The sequence below is a fragment of the Pristiophorus japonicus genome, chromosome 16, assembly GCF_044704955.1.
Source record: "Pristiophorus japonicus isolate sPriJap1 chromosome 16, sPriJap1.hap1, whole genome shotgun sequence".
Taxonomy (NCBI): Eukaryota; Metazoa; Chordata; class Chondrichthyes; family Pristiophoridae; genus Pristiophorus; species Pristiophorus japonicus.
The window spans coordinates 100,580,773-100,597,504 of NC_091992.1; the positions used below are offsets into that span (position 1 = coordinate 100,580,773).

The window sequence follows — 16,732 nt, forward strand, 5'->3', positions numbered from 1 at the left end:
GAAACATCAGTTATGTTTCTCTCACCGCAGTTGCTGCTTGACCTGTTAAGTGCTTCCAGCATTTGCTGTTTTTATTTATATCTAAAAGTACTGTTTGGGGTAAAAGAAAAGCAGATTGTTTTTAACAGCAGAGAGATCAGAAGTTGTTTTTTTGACAGATGAAGTCCACAATTTTAAAATTAGATATAAAATGAAAGAGATTTGTGATGTATCAAAATCATGAGGGGTCTAGACAGAGTAGATGGAGAGAAATTGTTCCCATTGGCAGAAGGGCCGAGAGCCAGAGGACATAAATTTAAGGTGATTGGCAAAAAAAACAAAGGCGACATGAGGAAAAACTATTTTACGCAGCAACTGGTTATGATCTGGAATGCACTGCCTGAAAGGGTGGTGGAGGCAGATTCAATCGTGGCTTTCAAAAAAGAATTGGATAAGTACCTGAAGGAAAAACATTTGCAGGGCTACTGGGAAAGGGCGGGGGAATGGGACTAGCTGAAGTGCTCGTGCAGAGAGCCAACACAGGCTCAACGGGCCAAATGGCCCCCTTCTGTGCTGTAACCATTCTATATATTATGGATAGGGATGAGAAGCATGTTTTATGTGGCATCCCGAGTGTCTGTTCTGTTCTACTTGTGAAACCCTCTTGTTATCGAACCTCTAGTCTTCAAACTGAACATCAGAGCTGCACAAAGTTCAGCTGCAGAGTCCTGGAACCTTAGCTGTCAAAGCCAGATAGTCTCTTTGACCATAAGAACATAAGAAATAGGAGCAGGAGTAGGCCATATGGCCCCTCAAGCCTGCTCCACCATTTAATACAAGCATGGCTGATCCGATCATGGACTCAGGTCCACTTCCCTGCCCGCTCCCCATAACCCCTTATTCTCTTATCGGTTAAGAAACTGTCTATATCTTTGTCTGATTTGCAACTGAACTTGCTAACATTATATCCTTTTTACTCCATTCATGCATGTAGTTAAGAATGATGTCAGAGACCAGGGCATTCATTCTATTGCATTTTGAAGTGTCGATAGCCACTTTGCACCCTTTGTCCTGTGGAGTTGCACGCATTCTGATCTACCTCGAGTGACTTCTGGATACAGGCTGGTTGCTCAGTTCCTTGGAGTGGTTCTGATTGCTGTTTCTAACTTTTACCTGTCGGTGGAAGGTAACTTGTGGAACTTGCATCCATTGATTTACTTTCAATAAACTGGAAACAAAAACAGGAAATGCTGAAAAAACTCAGCAGATGAGGGAGCAAACCTGCTCCAAGCTGAAACGCTAATTTCTCTCCTAACCTGCTGAGTATTTCCAGCAGATTCTGTCCATGTTTCAGACTTTCAGCATTCTGCAGTTTTTTTGCTTTTTGTTTATATTAACTAAAATGCTTGATTCTAACTTGGAGCCTTAATTTCATGTTGCATAAATTACATTTCCGTAATGTCATCTAAAAGAATGAAAGAACTGACCTAATTTCTTCTTTTATCCATGTTCTGTAATTAAGAATGACCGAGCAGGTATATTTGTATCAAATATTTGATAGGATTATTTATAATCTGGTACTAAATGAATTAAGTATCAATCAAAGCTTCATAGACAGCAAAATATTTTTCAGTAAATGTCGTGTGTTAATAAATTACGCGAAGCTTAACTGGAAGGGGCATGTATTTTTTTAATTATTAATTCACGGGATGCGGGTGTCACTGGTAAGGCCAGCATTTATTGCCAATCCCTAATTGCCCTTGAGAAGGTGGTGGTGTGCTGCCGCCTTTAACAGTTGCATTCCGTGTCGTGAAGGTACTCGCACAGAGCTGTTAGGTAACAGGTTCCAGGATTTTAACCCACCAGTGATGAAGAAACGGCAATATATTTCCAAGTCAGGATGGTGTGTAACTTGGAGGGAAATTTGGAGGTGATGGTGTTCCCATGCACCTGCTGCCCTTGCCCTTCTAGGTGGTGGACGTCGCTGGTTTGGGAGGTGCTGTCGAAGAAGCCTTGCTGCAATGCATCTTATAGATGGTACACACTGTGTAGACAGTGCGTCGATGGTGGAGGGAGTGAATGTTTAAGGTTGTGGATGGGGTGCCAATCAAGCAGGCTGCTTTGTTCTTGAGTGTTGTTGGAGCTGCACTCATCCAGACAAGCGGACATTTTTCCATCACACTCCTGATTTGTGCCTTATAGATGGTGGTAAGAATTGTACTGTATGTTGGAACCATTCTACTATTGTACTATCTTTCTATTCCCAGGCCTCCATTCTTGATTTGCACTCTGGAGCTCTATCAATGGGGAAACAATTTGTTAATATCTATAGGTAAGATCTTTGCTTTATGTTTTTTTTCCAGTTCTTCATGTTTGCCCCATAACAGTGAGTGTTAGCAAGCTATTTAACTGAAGGGTGCATCACAGCGGAGCCTTATCATGTTGTCCCCAAACATCTACCTTCATACATTTGCAACAGCTCTTGTTGGATGGCGATCAGGACTGGAAATCTGAGCTTTTTTACTTTTCCCCCTCGAACCGAAGACAGCAGATTATATGTAAAGTAATACTGGCTATTACAGTGTCGAGAATCCAGAATGTTCCGGAATCCAGACTCCGGACCGATCGGTGGTAGAGTCGTCTGGAATCCATAAAATACTCTGAAGTCCGGACCCGCCAACCCTGCCAACTTCGGGGTGCCACCACTGCCCAATCTCAGGCCTCGCCTCACCGCCCCTCGCCTCGCCTGCCGCTGCTGCCCTTACTTTATCACCGCTCAACTTAACTTGCGGTTTCCTTGGCGGCGGGGCTTGACCGAACACCACCTCCTCGGTGGGGCCCGCCCGAAGACCGAACAGCTCTTCCTTGGCGGGGCCCGCCCGAACACCTTGGTGACGGGGCCCCGCCCGACGACCTCATCGATGGGGGCCGGCAACCCGAACAGCTCCTCGGCGAGGATCCCCTCTTTTCCCCACCCCCTTTCTGACGTTCCGAAATCCGGAAATACCCGAACCTGGTGTTTTCCAGATTCGTGACGTCAAAGACGATCGAAAGTCCGGAAAAGCCCCAAATCTGGAATGGCCCTGGTCCCGAGAGTTCAGATTCTCGACGTTGCACCTGTATTATTTTAAAGTAACATATTGACACACCCTTAGGCAGTCCTAAAATTAAGCCACACTCTAGGAAAATTATTAAGACACAAACAGGCTGTATCCCCAAGTGAAACTTTTTTGTTATAAAAAAGTGAGACCTATACAGTACGCAATTCAATAGGATGATTAGCAGTAACTTAAATCAGTGACTTGGGGAGTGAAATTGTTGGTAGGTGAGTGCTGGGGGTGTAGTGAATTGAGCAGTGAATGAGGCGAGTATTGCAGTTGGTAGGATATGGCATTTGAAGATAAACTCACTGATCTTGACGACTCATGATATTGGGCACTCGCTGATGCAGCCAATGCACAGTGTGGGGAGCGCTGACTGCAGGCAGGAATGATGGGAATGAGCAGGCAGCACAAAGTTGGCATCCTGCCTGCATTTCAATCAACAGGCGCGGGTTAAATTACGCATCGCGATCACTGCGCCCGTTTTTGGGGGCTATCCAATTGAAACGCTTTGGTACCTCTGAATACACTGAGAGTAACTTGCAGAAGTTTGGGAAATTGAATGAATGCGTATTCAAAGCGTTGGGTGCTTCTTTTCCTCGAGTCGGTAAATGCGGTTTATGTTGGATTGTATTTTTATTGCTGGGGAATGTGATAGTAGCTACGGACTGTATTGATCATTTGAAGATCCGTCATTCTTTTATAAATTTTTTATTTAAATTTTAAAATTCGGGTAGTCAGCAGGTGGCACAGTACCACAGCTCTGTGGCATTGGCAACCTGACAATAACTCTTGATAAAATTGCAGCACTAAGCCTGTCTGTATAATATATTTTCTGTCATATATGACTTAGCCTAATGTCCATTCTCATATAAAACTGGAATATTGTGACCATTGTGCTACTTCTAAACATGTTTACCATGTCGAGCTGGGGCAATCAAATTTAACACACAAATACACATGCGTTCACATAGAAATACTCAAAAGCTGCTCTAACCCATAGTCTTTAGATAAAGAGCTTTGAATTTCTGCATAAATTGAATCTGAAGAGAGCATGTGGGTTGGGATAGCTACAAATGAAGATTAAACCAAGAACATTGCATACTATTAATTTAAAATTATATTTGCAGGTACTTTGGTGAGCAAATAAAAGATATATTTGATGAAGAAGACTTCACATTGTACAGGTAAGATAACGCTACTGAAGTATTCCGGCAACTTATGTAAGGAGTAAGAATAATTACATATATGGATGTCCATTAATGAACCTCTGTCTCATTCTCTCACACGCTCGCTCTCTCTCTCTCTCTCTCTTTCCCTCCTCCCACTCATCTCTCGACCTCTTTGTGACGATGCCTGTGGATTACTTTGCTTATATCTGTGGATCTGTTGCTTTTTATCATCGTGTCTCTCTAGGGCCTAAGCAAGGTTATCAGGCCTATTGTATCTGCAGCACAAAATATCGGCCATAGCTGTGGTAGCAGTAATTTCAGATTTTCAATAGCTGTAAGAGCCAACTTGATCCACTCCCTGAGCCTTATTGATTGTTCCCTACTTCCAAATCTTGGAAACAGAAAAATTGAATGGCATTAAATATTGATATATCGCTGCTGTCAGATGGTATGAAACTCAGTGAGGTGGTTGTCTGATTAGCAATCTTCTCACACTTCTAGCCCTCATCACCTGCATCACAACATTTATTTTCTGACTCTGTTTTATTGATGCTACTGTGGTCAGTGTTATAGAATCAGAGAAACTTAGCACAGACAGAGGCCATTCGGCCCATCGTGCCTGTGCTGAAAGAGCTGTTGTCCATAACCCTGTAAGTCCCTCTTCCCCAAGAACCTGTCCAACTCTCTCTTAAAATTATTTATGGAATCAGCTTCCATCACCTTTTCAGGGTAGCGCATTCCAGATCCCGACAACACCGAGTGAAGCAAATTCTCCTCATCGCCCCTCTAGATCTTTTTCCAATGATTTTGAATCTATGAGATCTAGTTATTGACCCATTCACCAGAGGAAATATTTTTTCCCTATTTATTCTATTAAAACCTCATCATCTTGAAAACCTCTATTAGGTCACTTTTTAACCTTCTCTGTTCCGAGGAGAATAGTCCTAACTTTTGTGACCTCTCCTTGTCCCTGGTAAACCTCCTCTGTACCCTTTCTACTGCAATATTTCCTGAAGTGTGGTGCCTGGAATTGACCACAGTGCTCCATCTGAGGCCTAACCAGTGATTTATAAAGTTCTAGCATCATCTCTTTGCTTTTATATTCTATTCCTCTATTTATAAACCTAAGTAACTCATATGTTTATTTTAATCACCCTATTAACTAGCCCTGCTATCTTTTAAGGAAGTGTGTATATAGACACCAAGGTCTCTCTGCTCATCTGCACTTTTCAGAATCGTACCATTTACATTATACTGTCTTTCCATATTAGTCTTCACAAAGTGCATCACTTCACACTTATCCGCATTAAACCCCATCTGCCATGTTTCTGCCCATTTCACCATCCTGTCCGTATCCTGAAGTCGATAACTATCCTTATCCTTATCATGATCGACTATTTTGCCAAGCTTCATATCATCTGCAAATTTTATAATGCTGCTCCCTACACCCGAGTCGAATTCATTTATAAAAATTGAAAAGTGTAATTTAAAAGAGTAATCACCATTCTGTTGAAATCAATACTATTGCACAGGCTTCTACTCGAATGTATTCTTTAAGAAATCAAAATTGTGAGACTCTTTACTTCCCACAGTAAGCTTTGAGAATTCAAGCCTGCCACTACCTACTACTTGATACCTGATCTTTTCTCCCACACCATTCAACTTTTGTGTCCTCTCGGTGAGCCATTCACCTAAATAATTATTTTTTTAAATTCCACTCAATGTTGAGCTGTCAGATCAACTTCATAACGAATATGTATGAAAGTTCTTATCTTGCAATGACAGGAGGAAAGGAAGAGATTAATTAATCTTCTAATTGCTAATTGGATGCTAATTCACAAGCAATCATTTCGTAAAAGCAGATTTTAAAAAAAAGAGCTAATATCAATGTAACAAAATTAACACTTGAATCTGTGGGGAAAAATCAGTTAAACTCTGCGTTGACCAACAAAATGAAGATCAATTTTTCTCTGGTTTGTGCCAGATAGAAATGTATGAAGAAAACAAATGTAACTAAACATGTGGTAAAAATTAGTGTTTTAAAGGTTATTTAATGTTAATATTTTGCAGTATGAGGTTTGCATGGTTGATGAAGCTCCTGACTTGTTGGCTGTTGCTTTCCTCTAAATGGTTCCTTGGGGTTTCTTCCACCATACATCATTTGTGTAATTGAATAGCTTATTTAAAAAGTGTATGTAGAATTGTATGTAACCATTACATAGTTTCCAAGACCAGTTGTTTTGTGGTTTATAAATATGTCTGATGGTGAGAGAGTTAGTAAACTATTACAAATTTATGCAAGTGCCATGCCACTGGCCAAGATTGAAGTGTGTTCCTTCTGACATTAGCTGCAAAACAATAGTATGCAACTTATGATCGAAGAGTTGAACGCATCCGGCCAGATGTTTTGGACTGTGTCATGAAAAGACCACGTACGTTGAGAAATGCCAGCAGATTCCATTGTCTTGTTTGGATTGTGCTTTTTTTTTAAGCAGTGCAGCTCTATTTGTTTCAGATTGCTATGCATTGTTGGTAAAATTATATCTAGTAGGGAGATTATTCAACAAGAACAACAACTTGTATTTATATACCACCTTTTAATGTAGTGAACCATCCCAAGGTGCTTCACAGGAGTATTATGAGAGAAAATTTGACACTGAGCTGCATAAGTAGAAATTGGCGCAGGTGACCAAAAGCTTGGTCAAAGAGATATGTTTTAAGGAGCGTCTTGAAGGAGGAAAGAGAGGTTTATGGAGGGAGTTCCAGAGCTTGGGCCCTAGGCAACAGAAGGCCAGGCCACCAATGGTTGAGCGATTATAATCAGGGATGCTCAAGAGGGCAGAATTAGAGAAGCGCAGATCTCTGGGGTTGTGGGGCTGGAGGAGATTACAGAGACAGGGAGGGGCGAGGCCATTGAGGGATTTGAAAATAAGGATGAGAATTTTGAAATCGAGACATTGCTTAACCGGAAGACAATGTAGGTCAGCGAGCAGATATTCCAGAAATAATCTTTCCCATTGTGAACGCGTTTAAGGACTAAGGTTAAGGGACAGAACAATAAGGAGAATAGCAATTAAAAGTAGAGAGGGAAAATTAGTGTTTATAAGGTGCGTTACTGAACTCCGATGCATTGGCACCATTGATGTAACAAAATTAGGATTGTTGTCCCATGGAATGGTAGAATTAAGCAGTTGGTCAAATCGGCAAAGGGAGGCTTTGTACTTCGAAGGCTTTAGGATAATCTTATTGAAATAGGCAGAAAATAAATTATTCTCGAGTTCTGTAAAATCTTTAGTCTCTATATTCCAGTCTGAAATGATGGTGCTGTATCCATCACTGCTGAAAGGAATGTGAAAGAGAATGTTGCTATTCTTTTCTAGTCAGCCTGGTACATCAAGTTTATTGGCAGGACCAGATATCTGAAGCAATGTTTTGTTGCATTTTACAAATCTGGTTAACATCAAACACAGCTCCAAAATTGTGTTGTTCAACAGCTTGTGTTGTGTTCCAACCAAACTTGACCCATGTAAAATCATGCTAGATAGGTTCAGCTGTGCTTCAATTTTTAACTGCTTACACCAGATTTCAAGCTGCCTTTATATATTTTCTACATGAATTGAAAAATAAAGCTTTGTACAAGTTTCTTTCTAATAACTTAATAACATTTCCAATTATTAGTGATATGTACAAAAAGCAGGTTTACGATACGTGACATAATAAACTGGGATGGATCTTGTCAAAATCTTTGAAATTTTAATTGTGCAAGTCACGTAAACCAGTATGGAATGAACTTTGAGGCTAGAAAACTACTTTTTCAAATGCCTGTATTTCATAGGAACTAAGGGCCCAAGTTTCCACACGCGCCTAGAACGGCGCAGTCCCGACCTGGACGCCCGTTTTTCGCGCCACAAAGTGCGCCTAAAAAAATCCTCGGTATTCTCCACCTCCCTGCAGGTCCTCTGGCCCTCGGCGCAGCGCAGCATGAGCTGTGGGGGGGCGGAGCCAGGTCCCTGCGCTGAAAACAGTGCCGGGACCTCTGCACATGCGCGCTACAGTGGGCACGCATGTTCAGTAGCTCCAGGCGCCGAACTGTGTGGGAGGGGCCCGAAGCACGCAGCCCCTAGCCCTGGCTGAATGGCCTCACTGGGGCTGCGTGAATGAGGCTCCTCCCACGGCCAGCTCCTGCTTTCCCCCGACCAGACCCGACACCCGTTCCCCCCCCCGCCCCGACCAGACCCGACAGCCGCTCCCCCGCCCCCGACTCGACCCGCGCTCCTGTTCCCGCTCCGCCCCCCCCCCCCCGGACTGGACCCGACCCGACCCGCGCTCCTGTTCCTGCTCCCCGCCCCCCCGACTGGACCCGACTCGACCCGCGCTCCTGTTCCCGCTCCCTGCCCCCCCCCGACTGGACCCGACCTGACCTGCGCTCCTGTTCCCGCTCCCCGCCCCCCCCCGACTGGACCCGACCCGACCTGCGCTCCTGTTCCCGCTCCCTGCCCCCCCCCCGACTGGACCCGACCCGACCTGCGCTCCCGCCCCCCGACCCGACCCGCGCTCCGGTCCCCCGACCCGACCCGACCCCACCCCCACTGGACCCGACCCGACCCGACTCCCGCTCCCGGACTGGATCCGACCTGACCTCCCCCCCACTCTCCCTCCCCTCTCCCTCCCTCCCTCCCCTCTCCCTCCCTCCCTCCCCCCCTCCCCTCTCCCTCTCTCTCTCTCTCTCCCTCTCCCCTCCTCCCTCTCTCTCTCCCACTCCCCCCCTCCCTCTCTCTCTCTGCCCCCCTCCCTCTCTCTCTCTCTCTCTCCCTCCCCCCCCCCCTCCCGACCCGAACCGAACCTCCCCTCCCCGACCTGACCCAACCCAACGCCACCTACCTGTAAATCTGGTGCTGGGGACGGGCCCTGCCCGAAGTCTCGGGCCGGCCCGTTCAGCCTTCGGTCCCGAAAGGCCTGCCTGAAGCACTTTCACACAGGTAGGAAGATGGTTTATTTAATCTTTTCTTTGCTTATAAATGTTTATTCAGGTTGGATTTATTTGTATAATATTTGTATAAGTATAAATAAGGATTCATTATAGAATTTAATGACTTCCCTCCCCCCCACCTCGTTCTGGATGCCTAATTTGTAACCTGCGCCTGATTTTTTAATGTGTAGAACAGGTTTTTTCAGTTCTACAAAAATCTTCACTTGCTCCATTCTACTTTAGTTTGGAGTACGTTTTCACTGTGGAAACTTTCAAATCAGGCGCCAGTGGCCGGACATGTCCCCTTTTGAAGAAAAAATTCTGTTCCAAAGTAGAACTGTTCTACCTGAATAGAACTGCAGAAAAAAAAATGTGGAGAATTGCGATTTCTAAGATAGTCCGTTCTCCACCAGTTGCTCCTAAAAATCGGGCGCAAATCATGTGGAAACTTGGGCCTAAGGAAACAGAAGTAAACCACTCGGTTCCTTGAGTCTGTCCCGTCATTCAATTAAATCATGGCTGATTGGTCCTCAACTCCAATTACTCACCTTTTGTTCATGCCACTTGCCTAACAAAAATCTATTGATGTCAGTCATGAAAATTTTAAGTGACCAAACATGCAGAACCTGTTGCGGTCGATTTCCACTACCCTGTGTACCTTGTGTAGACATTTGAAATATTTAGTCCAAGTTTGCTTTGTCCCCTTGCTGATCTGTAAATTTGCATTGAAAGAACTGAAGAATTTTTAAGAGTACTGAAATAATTAATGAGTTTGTGTGCATCATACCCACATATTACTAAGCAAAAGAATGCTACCATTTTAAGGATAATGACCTAACTCAAAAAGATACATTTTATGAATTCTGCACCCTAAAACTTGTAGTTTTGAAAAAGAAAATGACTTTTTTCAGATTATTCATTTTATACCTATGAATAAAATTCACTAAGCTGCCCAAATTTTGCAACTGGCAAAAGGAATTTGTTTCAACCTTCCAAAATGTTCTTGGAGAAAGAAATAAAGCTGCAGTGTTTTTTTTAAGCTTATTGATTGATTCTATTCTTTCACTCCTTCCATGTAATAATTGGGCCCTTCAATACAATGACTTAGAAGGATCATTTACAAAGTAGGAAACTGCTTCATTACATAAAACCCAATAGAGATGATCTTTTTAATGGAAAGTAGGATTTAATTTTAAAATTTCAAAAGCTTGATGATTTAAAATTAATTATAAAGTGATCTTTTTTGCAGCAATGTGCGATGGCGAATTCAGCAAATAATAGCTGAAACATTTGGGATTGACTTAACTCGCCTGCACCTCACAAAGCCCACCTTTTTCTCACGGATGAACAATACTGACGCCAAGACTATGCATGATGAGTATTGGCATCCACACATTGATAAGGTATTGGATTATCTCTTGACACCGACTGGAAAATTTAGCAACTAAAGCTCATTTACATATTACGTGTTGCAATACAGAGAAAAATCTGCCTCCCATATTTCATGCTCTGTGAAATGTGTTGTGGCGTCCATTTTATTGTTTAGGTTGCAGTGCTGTTTAAACTACAAAGTATGCTGCCGTGGAAACGACGGAAGTGGTTGCACTCTTGTGGAAATAACAATATTTTCTTCGAACTGTTATGTGTAAAAGGCATAAATGACCTATTGTTGCTGCTTATCGGTTTCCCAGTGGAAGTGGAGTCATGCTTGCATTAATGTTTGGGGCTGGGACCAAAAACAGTGCTTCAATCTTCCCAATATTTATGACTTCTAACATTCATTTTATAACCTTTGGAGTTTCTGTAGCTTTGGGGATTTATATATATTATCTTCAATTTGTATTATCTTTTTAATTTTTGAATGGGGTGAAAAGCTTTTATTGGAAAATGATGTGCGTTGAAAGAAAGGTAAAAGGTTTCCTTTATACGTTATACACTAATGAATTGGTCCTGAGAAGTGAGTGTATATATTTAAAAACCTCAACTACAGTTCTGAAAGAATAATTGAGAAAAAACACTTCTTTGTTGTTTAAATGCATTCATACTTTTGATTAATATAATTTGTAATCATAGTTCCTGCTGTGATCTTGCAAAGACCTATAACTTATAATGCTATTTACTTGTGATTTCAATCCTACGTAAGAAGCTACAATTTTGTATTGTTGGGTATTGGACAGTAGTAGCTGTTTAAAGATACCTGGGTTGAGGCAAATGTAATCAAAATCTTTATCAAAGAAATGCTTCTCATTTCGGAATTTAATTGATGATATACCATACATCTTGTGTATGATTGGAGAGATTGTGTTCTGGTCAGCAAAATCATGCATGCCAGCTACCCCTATCCACTTCTATTCTAAAGGAATACTTGGTTTTACTTTGAGTTGAAAGAGTGGCATGGTGACACAGTCCATTGTTTTATTTGTCCGTAATATTGTTACATTGGGCTCAATTTTGGCCAGGAGTTGCTCCGTTTTTTTTTGGTAACTTGGTTTTTCTGGCGTAACTTAAAAATCCCCATTTTCCCCAATCAATTTGCACCAGTGTAACTGAGTTAGTTACGATTTTTTTATTTCAGTTTTTTTTCTCAAAAGGGGGCGTTACCAGCCACCTACGCCAGTTCTGCCCATTTAGGCAACTTTGGCCTGCTAATAGTTACTCCAAGTCTACTTAGGCCAGCGTATGTGGCCACTTGAGAAAATCCTTGCAGAGAGTAAAAAAAATCGGCGCAGGTAGGTACATAGAAAACATACAAAACATAGAAAATAGGTGCAGGAGTAGGCCATTCGGCCCGTCAAGCCTGCACCACCATTCAATAAGATCATGGCTGATCATTCACCTCAGTAACCCTTTCCTGCTTTCTCTCCATACCCCTTGATCTCTTTAGCCGTAAGGGCCATATCTAACTCCCTCTTGAATATATCCAACGAACTGGCATCAACAACTCTCTGCGGTAAAGAATTCCACAGGTTAACAACTCTCTGAGTGAAGAAGTTTCTCCTAATCTCGGTCCTAAATGGCTTACCCCTTATCCTTAGACTGTGATCCCTGGTTCTGGACTTCCCCAACATCGGGAACATTCTTCCTGCATCTAACCTGTCCAGTCCCGTCAGAATTTTATATGTTTCGATGAGATCCCCACTCATTCTTCTAAACTCCAGTGAATACAGGCCCAGTTGATCCATTCTCTCCTCATATGTCAGTCCTGCCATCCTGGGAATCAATCTGGTGAACCTTTGTTGCACTCCCTCAATAGCAAGAATGTCCTTCCTCAGATTAGGAGATCAAAACTGAACATAATATTCCAGGTGAGGCCTCACCAAGGCCCTGTACAACTGCATTAAGACCTCCCTGCTCCAATACTCAAATCCCTGAGCTATGAAGGCCAACATGCCATTTGCTGCCTTCACCGCCTGCTGTACCTGCATGCCAATTTTCAATGACTGATGTACCATGACACCCAGGTCTCATTGCACCTTCCCTTTTCCTAATCTGCCGACATTCAGATAATATTCTGCCTTCATGTTTTTGCCACCAAAGTGGATAACCGCATATTTATCCACAATATACTGCATCTGCCATGCATTTGCCCACTCACCTAACCTGTCCAAGTCACCCTGCAGCCGCTTAGAATCCTCCTCACAGCTCACACCGCCACCCAGCTTAGTGTCATCTGCAAACTTGGAGATATTACACTCAATTCCTTCATCTAAATCATTGATGTATATTGTAAATAGCTGGGGTCCCAGCACTGAGCCCTGCGGCACCCCACTAGTCACTGCCTGCCATTCTGAAAAGGACCCGTTTATCCCGACTTTCTGCTTTCTGTTTGCCAACCAGTTCTCTATCCACGTCAATATATTACCCCCAATACCATGTGCTTTAATTTTGCACACCAATCTCTTGTGTGGGACCTTGTCAAAACCCTTTTGAAAGTCCAAATACACCACATCCACTGGTTCTCCTTTGTCCACTCTACTGGTTACATCCTCAAAAAATTCTAGAAGATTTATCAGCATGATTTCCATTTGATAAATCCATGCTGACTTGGACCGATCCTGTCACTGCTTTCCAAATGCGCTGCTATTTCATCCTTAATGATTGATTCCAACATTTTCCCCACTACTGATGTCAGGCTAACCGGTCTATAATTCCCTGTTTTCTCTCTCGTTCCTTTTTTAAAAAGTGGGGTTACATTAGTTACCCTCCAGTCCATAGGAACTGATCCAGAGTCCATAGACTGTTGGAAAATGATCACCAATGCATGCACTATTTCTAGGGCCACTTCCTTAAGTATTCTGGAATGCAGACTATCAGGCCCTGGGGATTTATCGGCCCTCAATCCCATCAATTTCCCGAACACAATTTCCTGACTAATAAGGATTTCCTTCAGTTCCTCCTTCACGCTAGACTCTTGGTCCCCTAGTATTTCCGGAAGGTTATTTGTGTCTGCCTTCATGAAGACAGAACCAAAGTATTTGTTCACTTGGTCTGCCATTTCTTTGTTCCCCGTTATAAATTCACCTGATTCTGACTGCAAGGGATCTACGTTTGTCTTCACTAATCTTTTTCTCTTCACATATCTATAGATGCTTTTGCAGTCAGTTTTTATGATCCCAGCAAGCTTCCTCTCATACTCTATTTTTTTTCCCTCTCCAATTAAACTCTTTGTCCTCCTCTGCTGAATTCTAAATTTCTCCCAGTCCTCAGGTTTGCTGCTTTTTCTGTCCAATTTATATGCCTCTTCCTTGGATTTAACATTATCCCTAATTTCCCTTGGTTAGCCCCATTTTATTTTTACTCCAGACAGGGATGTACAATTGTTGAAGTTCATCCATGTGATCTTTAAATGTTTGCCATTGCCTATCCACCATCAACCCTTTAAGTATCATTCGCCAGTCTATTCTAGCCAATTCATGTCTCATTCCATTGAAGTTACCTTTCTTTAAGTTCAGGACCCTAGTTTCTGAATTAACTGTGTCACTTCATCTTAATAAAGAATTCTACCATATTATGGGCACTCTTCCCCAAGGGGCCTCGCACAACAAGATTGCTAATTAGTCCTTTCTCATTACACATCACCCAGTCTAGGATGGCCAGCCCTCTAGCTGGTTCCTCGACATATTGTCTAGAAAACCATCCCTAATACACTCCAGGAAATCCTCCTCCACGGTATTGCTAGCAGCTTGGTTAGCCCGATCAATATGTAGATTAAAGTCGCCCATGATAACTGCTGTACCTTTATTGCACGCATCCCTAATTTCTTGTTTGATGCTGTGCCCAACCTCACTACTACTGTTTGGTGGTCTGTACTCAATTCCCACTAGCATTTTCTGTCCTTTGGTATTCCGCAGCTCCACCCAAACAGATTCCAAGCTAATGTCCTTCCTTATTATTGCGTTAATTTCCTCTTTAATCTGCAACACTACCCCACCTCCTTTTCCTTTCTGTCTATCCTTCCTGAATGTTGAATACCCCTGAATGTTGAATACCCCTGGATGTTGAGTTCCCAGCCTTGGTCACCCTGGAGCCATGTCTCCGTAATCCCAATGATATCATATTCGTTAATAGCTGCCTGCGCAGTTAATTCGTCCACCTTATTACGAATACTCCTCACATTGAGGCACAGAGCCTTCAGGCTTCTCTATTTAACACACTTTGTCCTTTTCAAATTTTGCTGTAATGTGGCCCTTTTTGATTTTTGCCTTGGGTTTCTCTGCCCTCCACTTTTACTTTTCCTTTTTCTATGTTTTGCTTCTGCCCCCATTTTACTTCCCTCTGTCTCCCTGCATAGGTTCCCATGCTCCTGCCATACTAGTTTAACCCCTCCCCAACAGCACTAGCAAATACTCCCCCTTGGACATTGGTTCCGGTCCTGCCCAGCTGCAGACCGTCCATTCGGCCTAGGATGGGACGGGAAGCAGAGAGGACCTGCCAGCACCTGAACAACCAAGCCTTGCAAACCACCAAACCTTGCAAACAAAAAGTAATAAGAATTCAATAAGAAATAAAAAATTGAAGTAAGTCCTACCTTCATCTTCAAACTTGGCCCAGGAAGGCAGCGGGCCAGCCGGTGCAGGAGGCCACTCAGCCAGAGCTAGGGGCGGGCGGGCAGGAGAACTGTTAGAAATCACCCAGGCAGGAGCATTAACAGTTCTCCTGCCTGCCTGCCCCTAGCCCTGGCTGAGTGGCCTCCCGGTGCGATCGATCTCTTAGACATTGCACCAGGAGGCCACTCGGCCTGGGATTAGGGGTGGGTGCGATTCAACTATCCGGCATCGGGTCCCACAGAGCGGCTGCAGCAAGCACACGGAGAGGCTGGGGGCGAGGAGCTATTGCGCATGCGCGGACACTTCACTGCACATGTGCAGACGTCCCGGTACAGTTTTCGGCGCAGAACGCTGGCTCCACCCCCAACTCGACTGGCCACGCTGTGTGACTGCAGGGAAGAGGACGGACAGTGGCCAAAGTGGGAAGGAAATTTTTCGCCGCACCTCGAAATGGAGAAAAGCGGCGCAACTCTGGTAAGTGTGCCGAAAAGTGGGCTGGGCCAAAATATGTGTGTGCATATTGGATTCCAATGTTCAACATGTCCAACAAAATGTATGTTTGCATTCAGTACCATGTTTAAGGCTGCAGTCAAATGCCATTTAGCTCAAAAGATGTATCAAGACACAAAGATCTATTTGGGTATGTGTTCTGTAGCTCTCTTTTCCTTTCTCAACTCCTATCTGTAGTTTACTCATCCGACATATAACAATTGGAACACAAAATTCAGTGGAGTGAATGTGACACTTTTTTTAATGACACAATTTGCAAAGCTGTCAGGATCACGTGCTGCTTTGGGTTACGTTGATGGAAATTGTTTTTGTAAGCGAGATATGCGAACTCACTCCAAAATTATGAGAATAAATTACATGCGTCAAAAATGCATTCTTGAACATTATCCAAACTCTTTAAAATAATTAAAGATTTGAACTAAGATAGCCAACTGCAAAAGCTCGCAACCATCTACATAAACTATCATTGCAATTTGCAGATTTTAAATTCAAAATAAAACAAAAAGCAGATATCAGTATTTGAAGGCCTTTAAAAAGAGTGAAGTATATTAAGATACATACTATTTGAAAATTTGGTAATTCTAGTAACATGATGCGGCCGAAGTTCAGGCACACCAAAAAGCTGGCGCACCTATGATTTTTTACCTAGTTTTCCTGTCTGGTGCATTGAGGCGGACTCGCAATTGCTTTTCGGCACTTAGTAATTTTTTTAACGTTGGACCGGAAGTCGGTCATACTGGGGGGGCGGAGGTGCGGTGGTAAGTCAGACTGAGGGGCGTAAGTCGGGGTGGGATCGAGTCTCCGCTGCTAACACTCAGCAGTGGTGAGGTTACAGGTGTGTGCGTCACCACGCTCTCTCCTCCGTTAAAGGAGAGAGAACGCAGCATTTTTTATCTTTGGCCACTGGGCCACCAGGGAGGATTTCGGCAACCCAGCCGAACCCGGGGACAATAT

The 16,732-nt window shown here is 43.2% G+C and overlaps 1 protein-coding gene across 2 annotated transcripts in view; it reads left to right on the forward strand.

Annotated features, from left to right (window-relative positions):
• ogfod3 (2-oxoglutarate and iron dependent oxygenase domain containing 3) overlaps positions 1-16,732 on the forward strand; it is a 126,611-nt gene that overhangs the window by 55,650 nt on the left and 54,229 nt on the right. For both annotated transcript variants that reach the window (XM_070857614.1, XM_070857615.1), the window contains exons 5-7: positions 2,247-2,311; positions 4,211-4,267; positions 10,471-10,624. In XM_070857614.1, the coding sequence (XP_070713715.1) occupies positions 2,247-2,311; positions 4,211-4,267; positions 10,471-10,624 (276 nt within the window). The remainder of the gene's footprint in view (positions 1-2,246; positions 2,312-4,210; positions 4,268-10,470; positions 10,625-16,732) is intronic.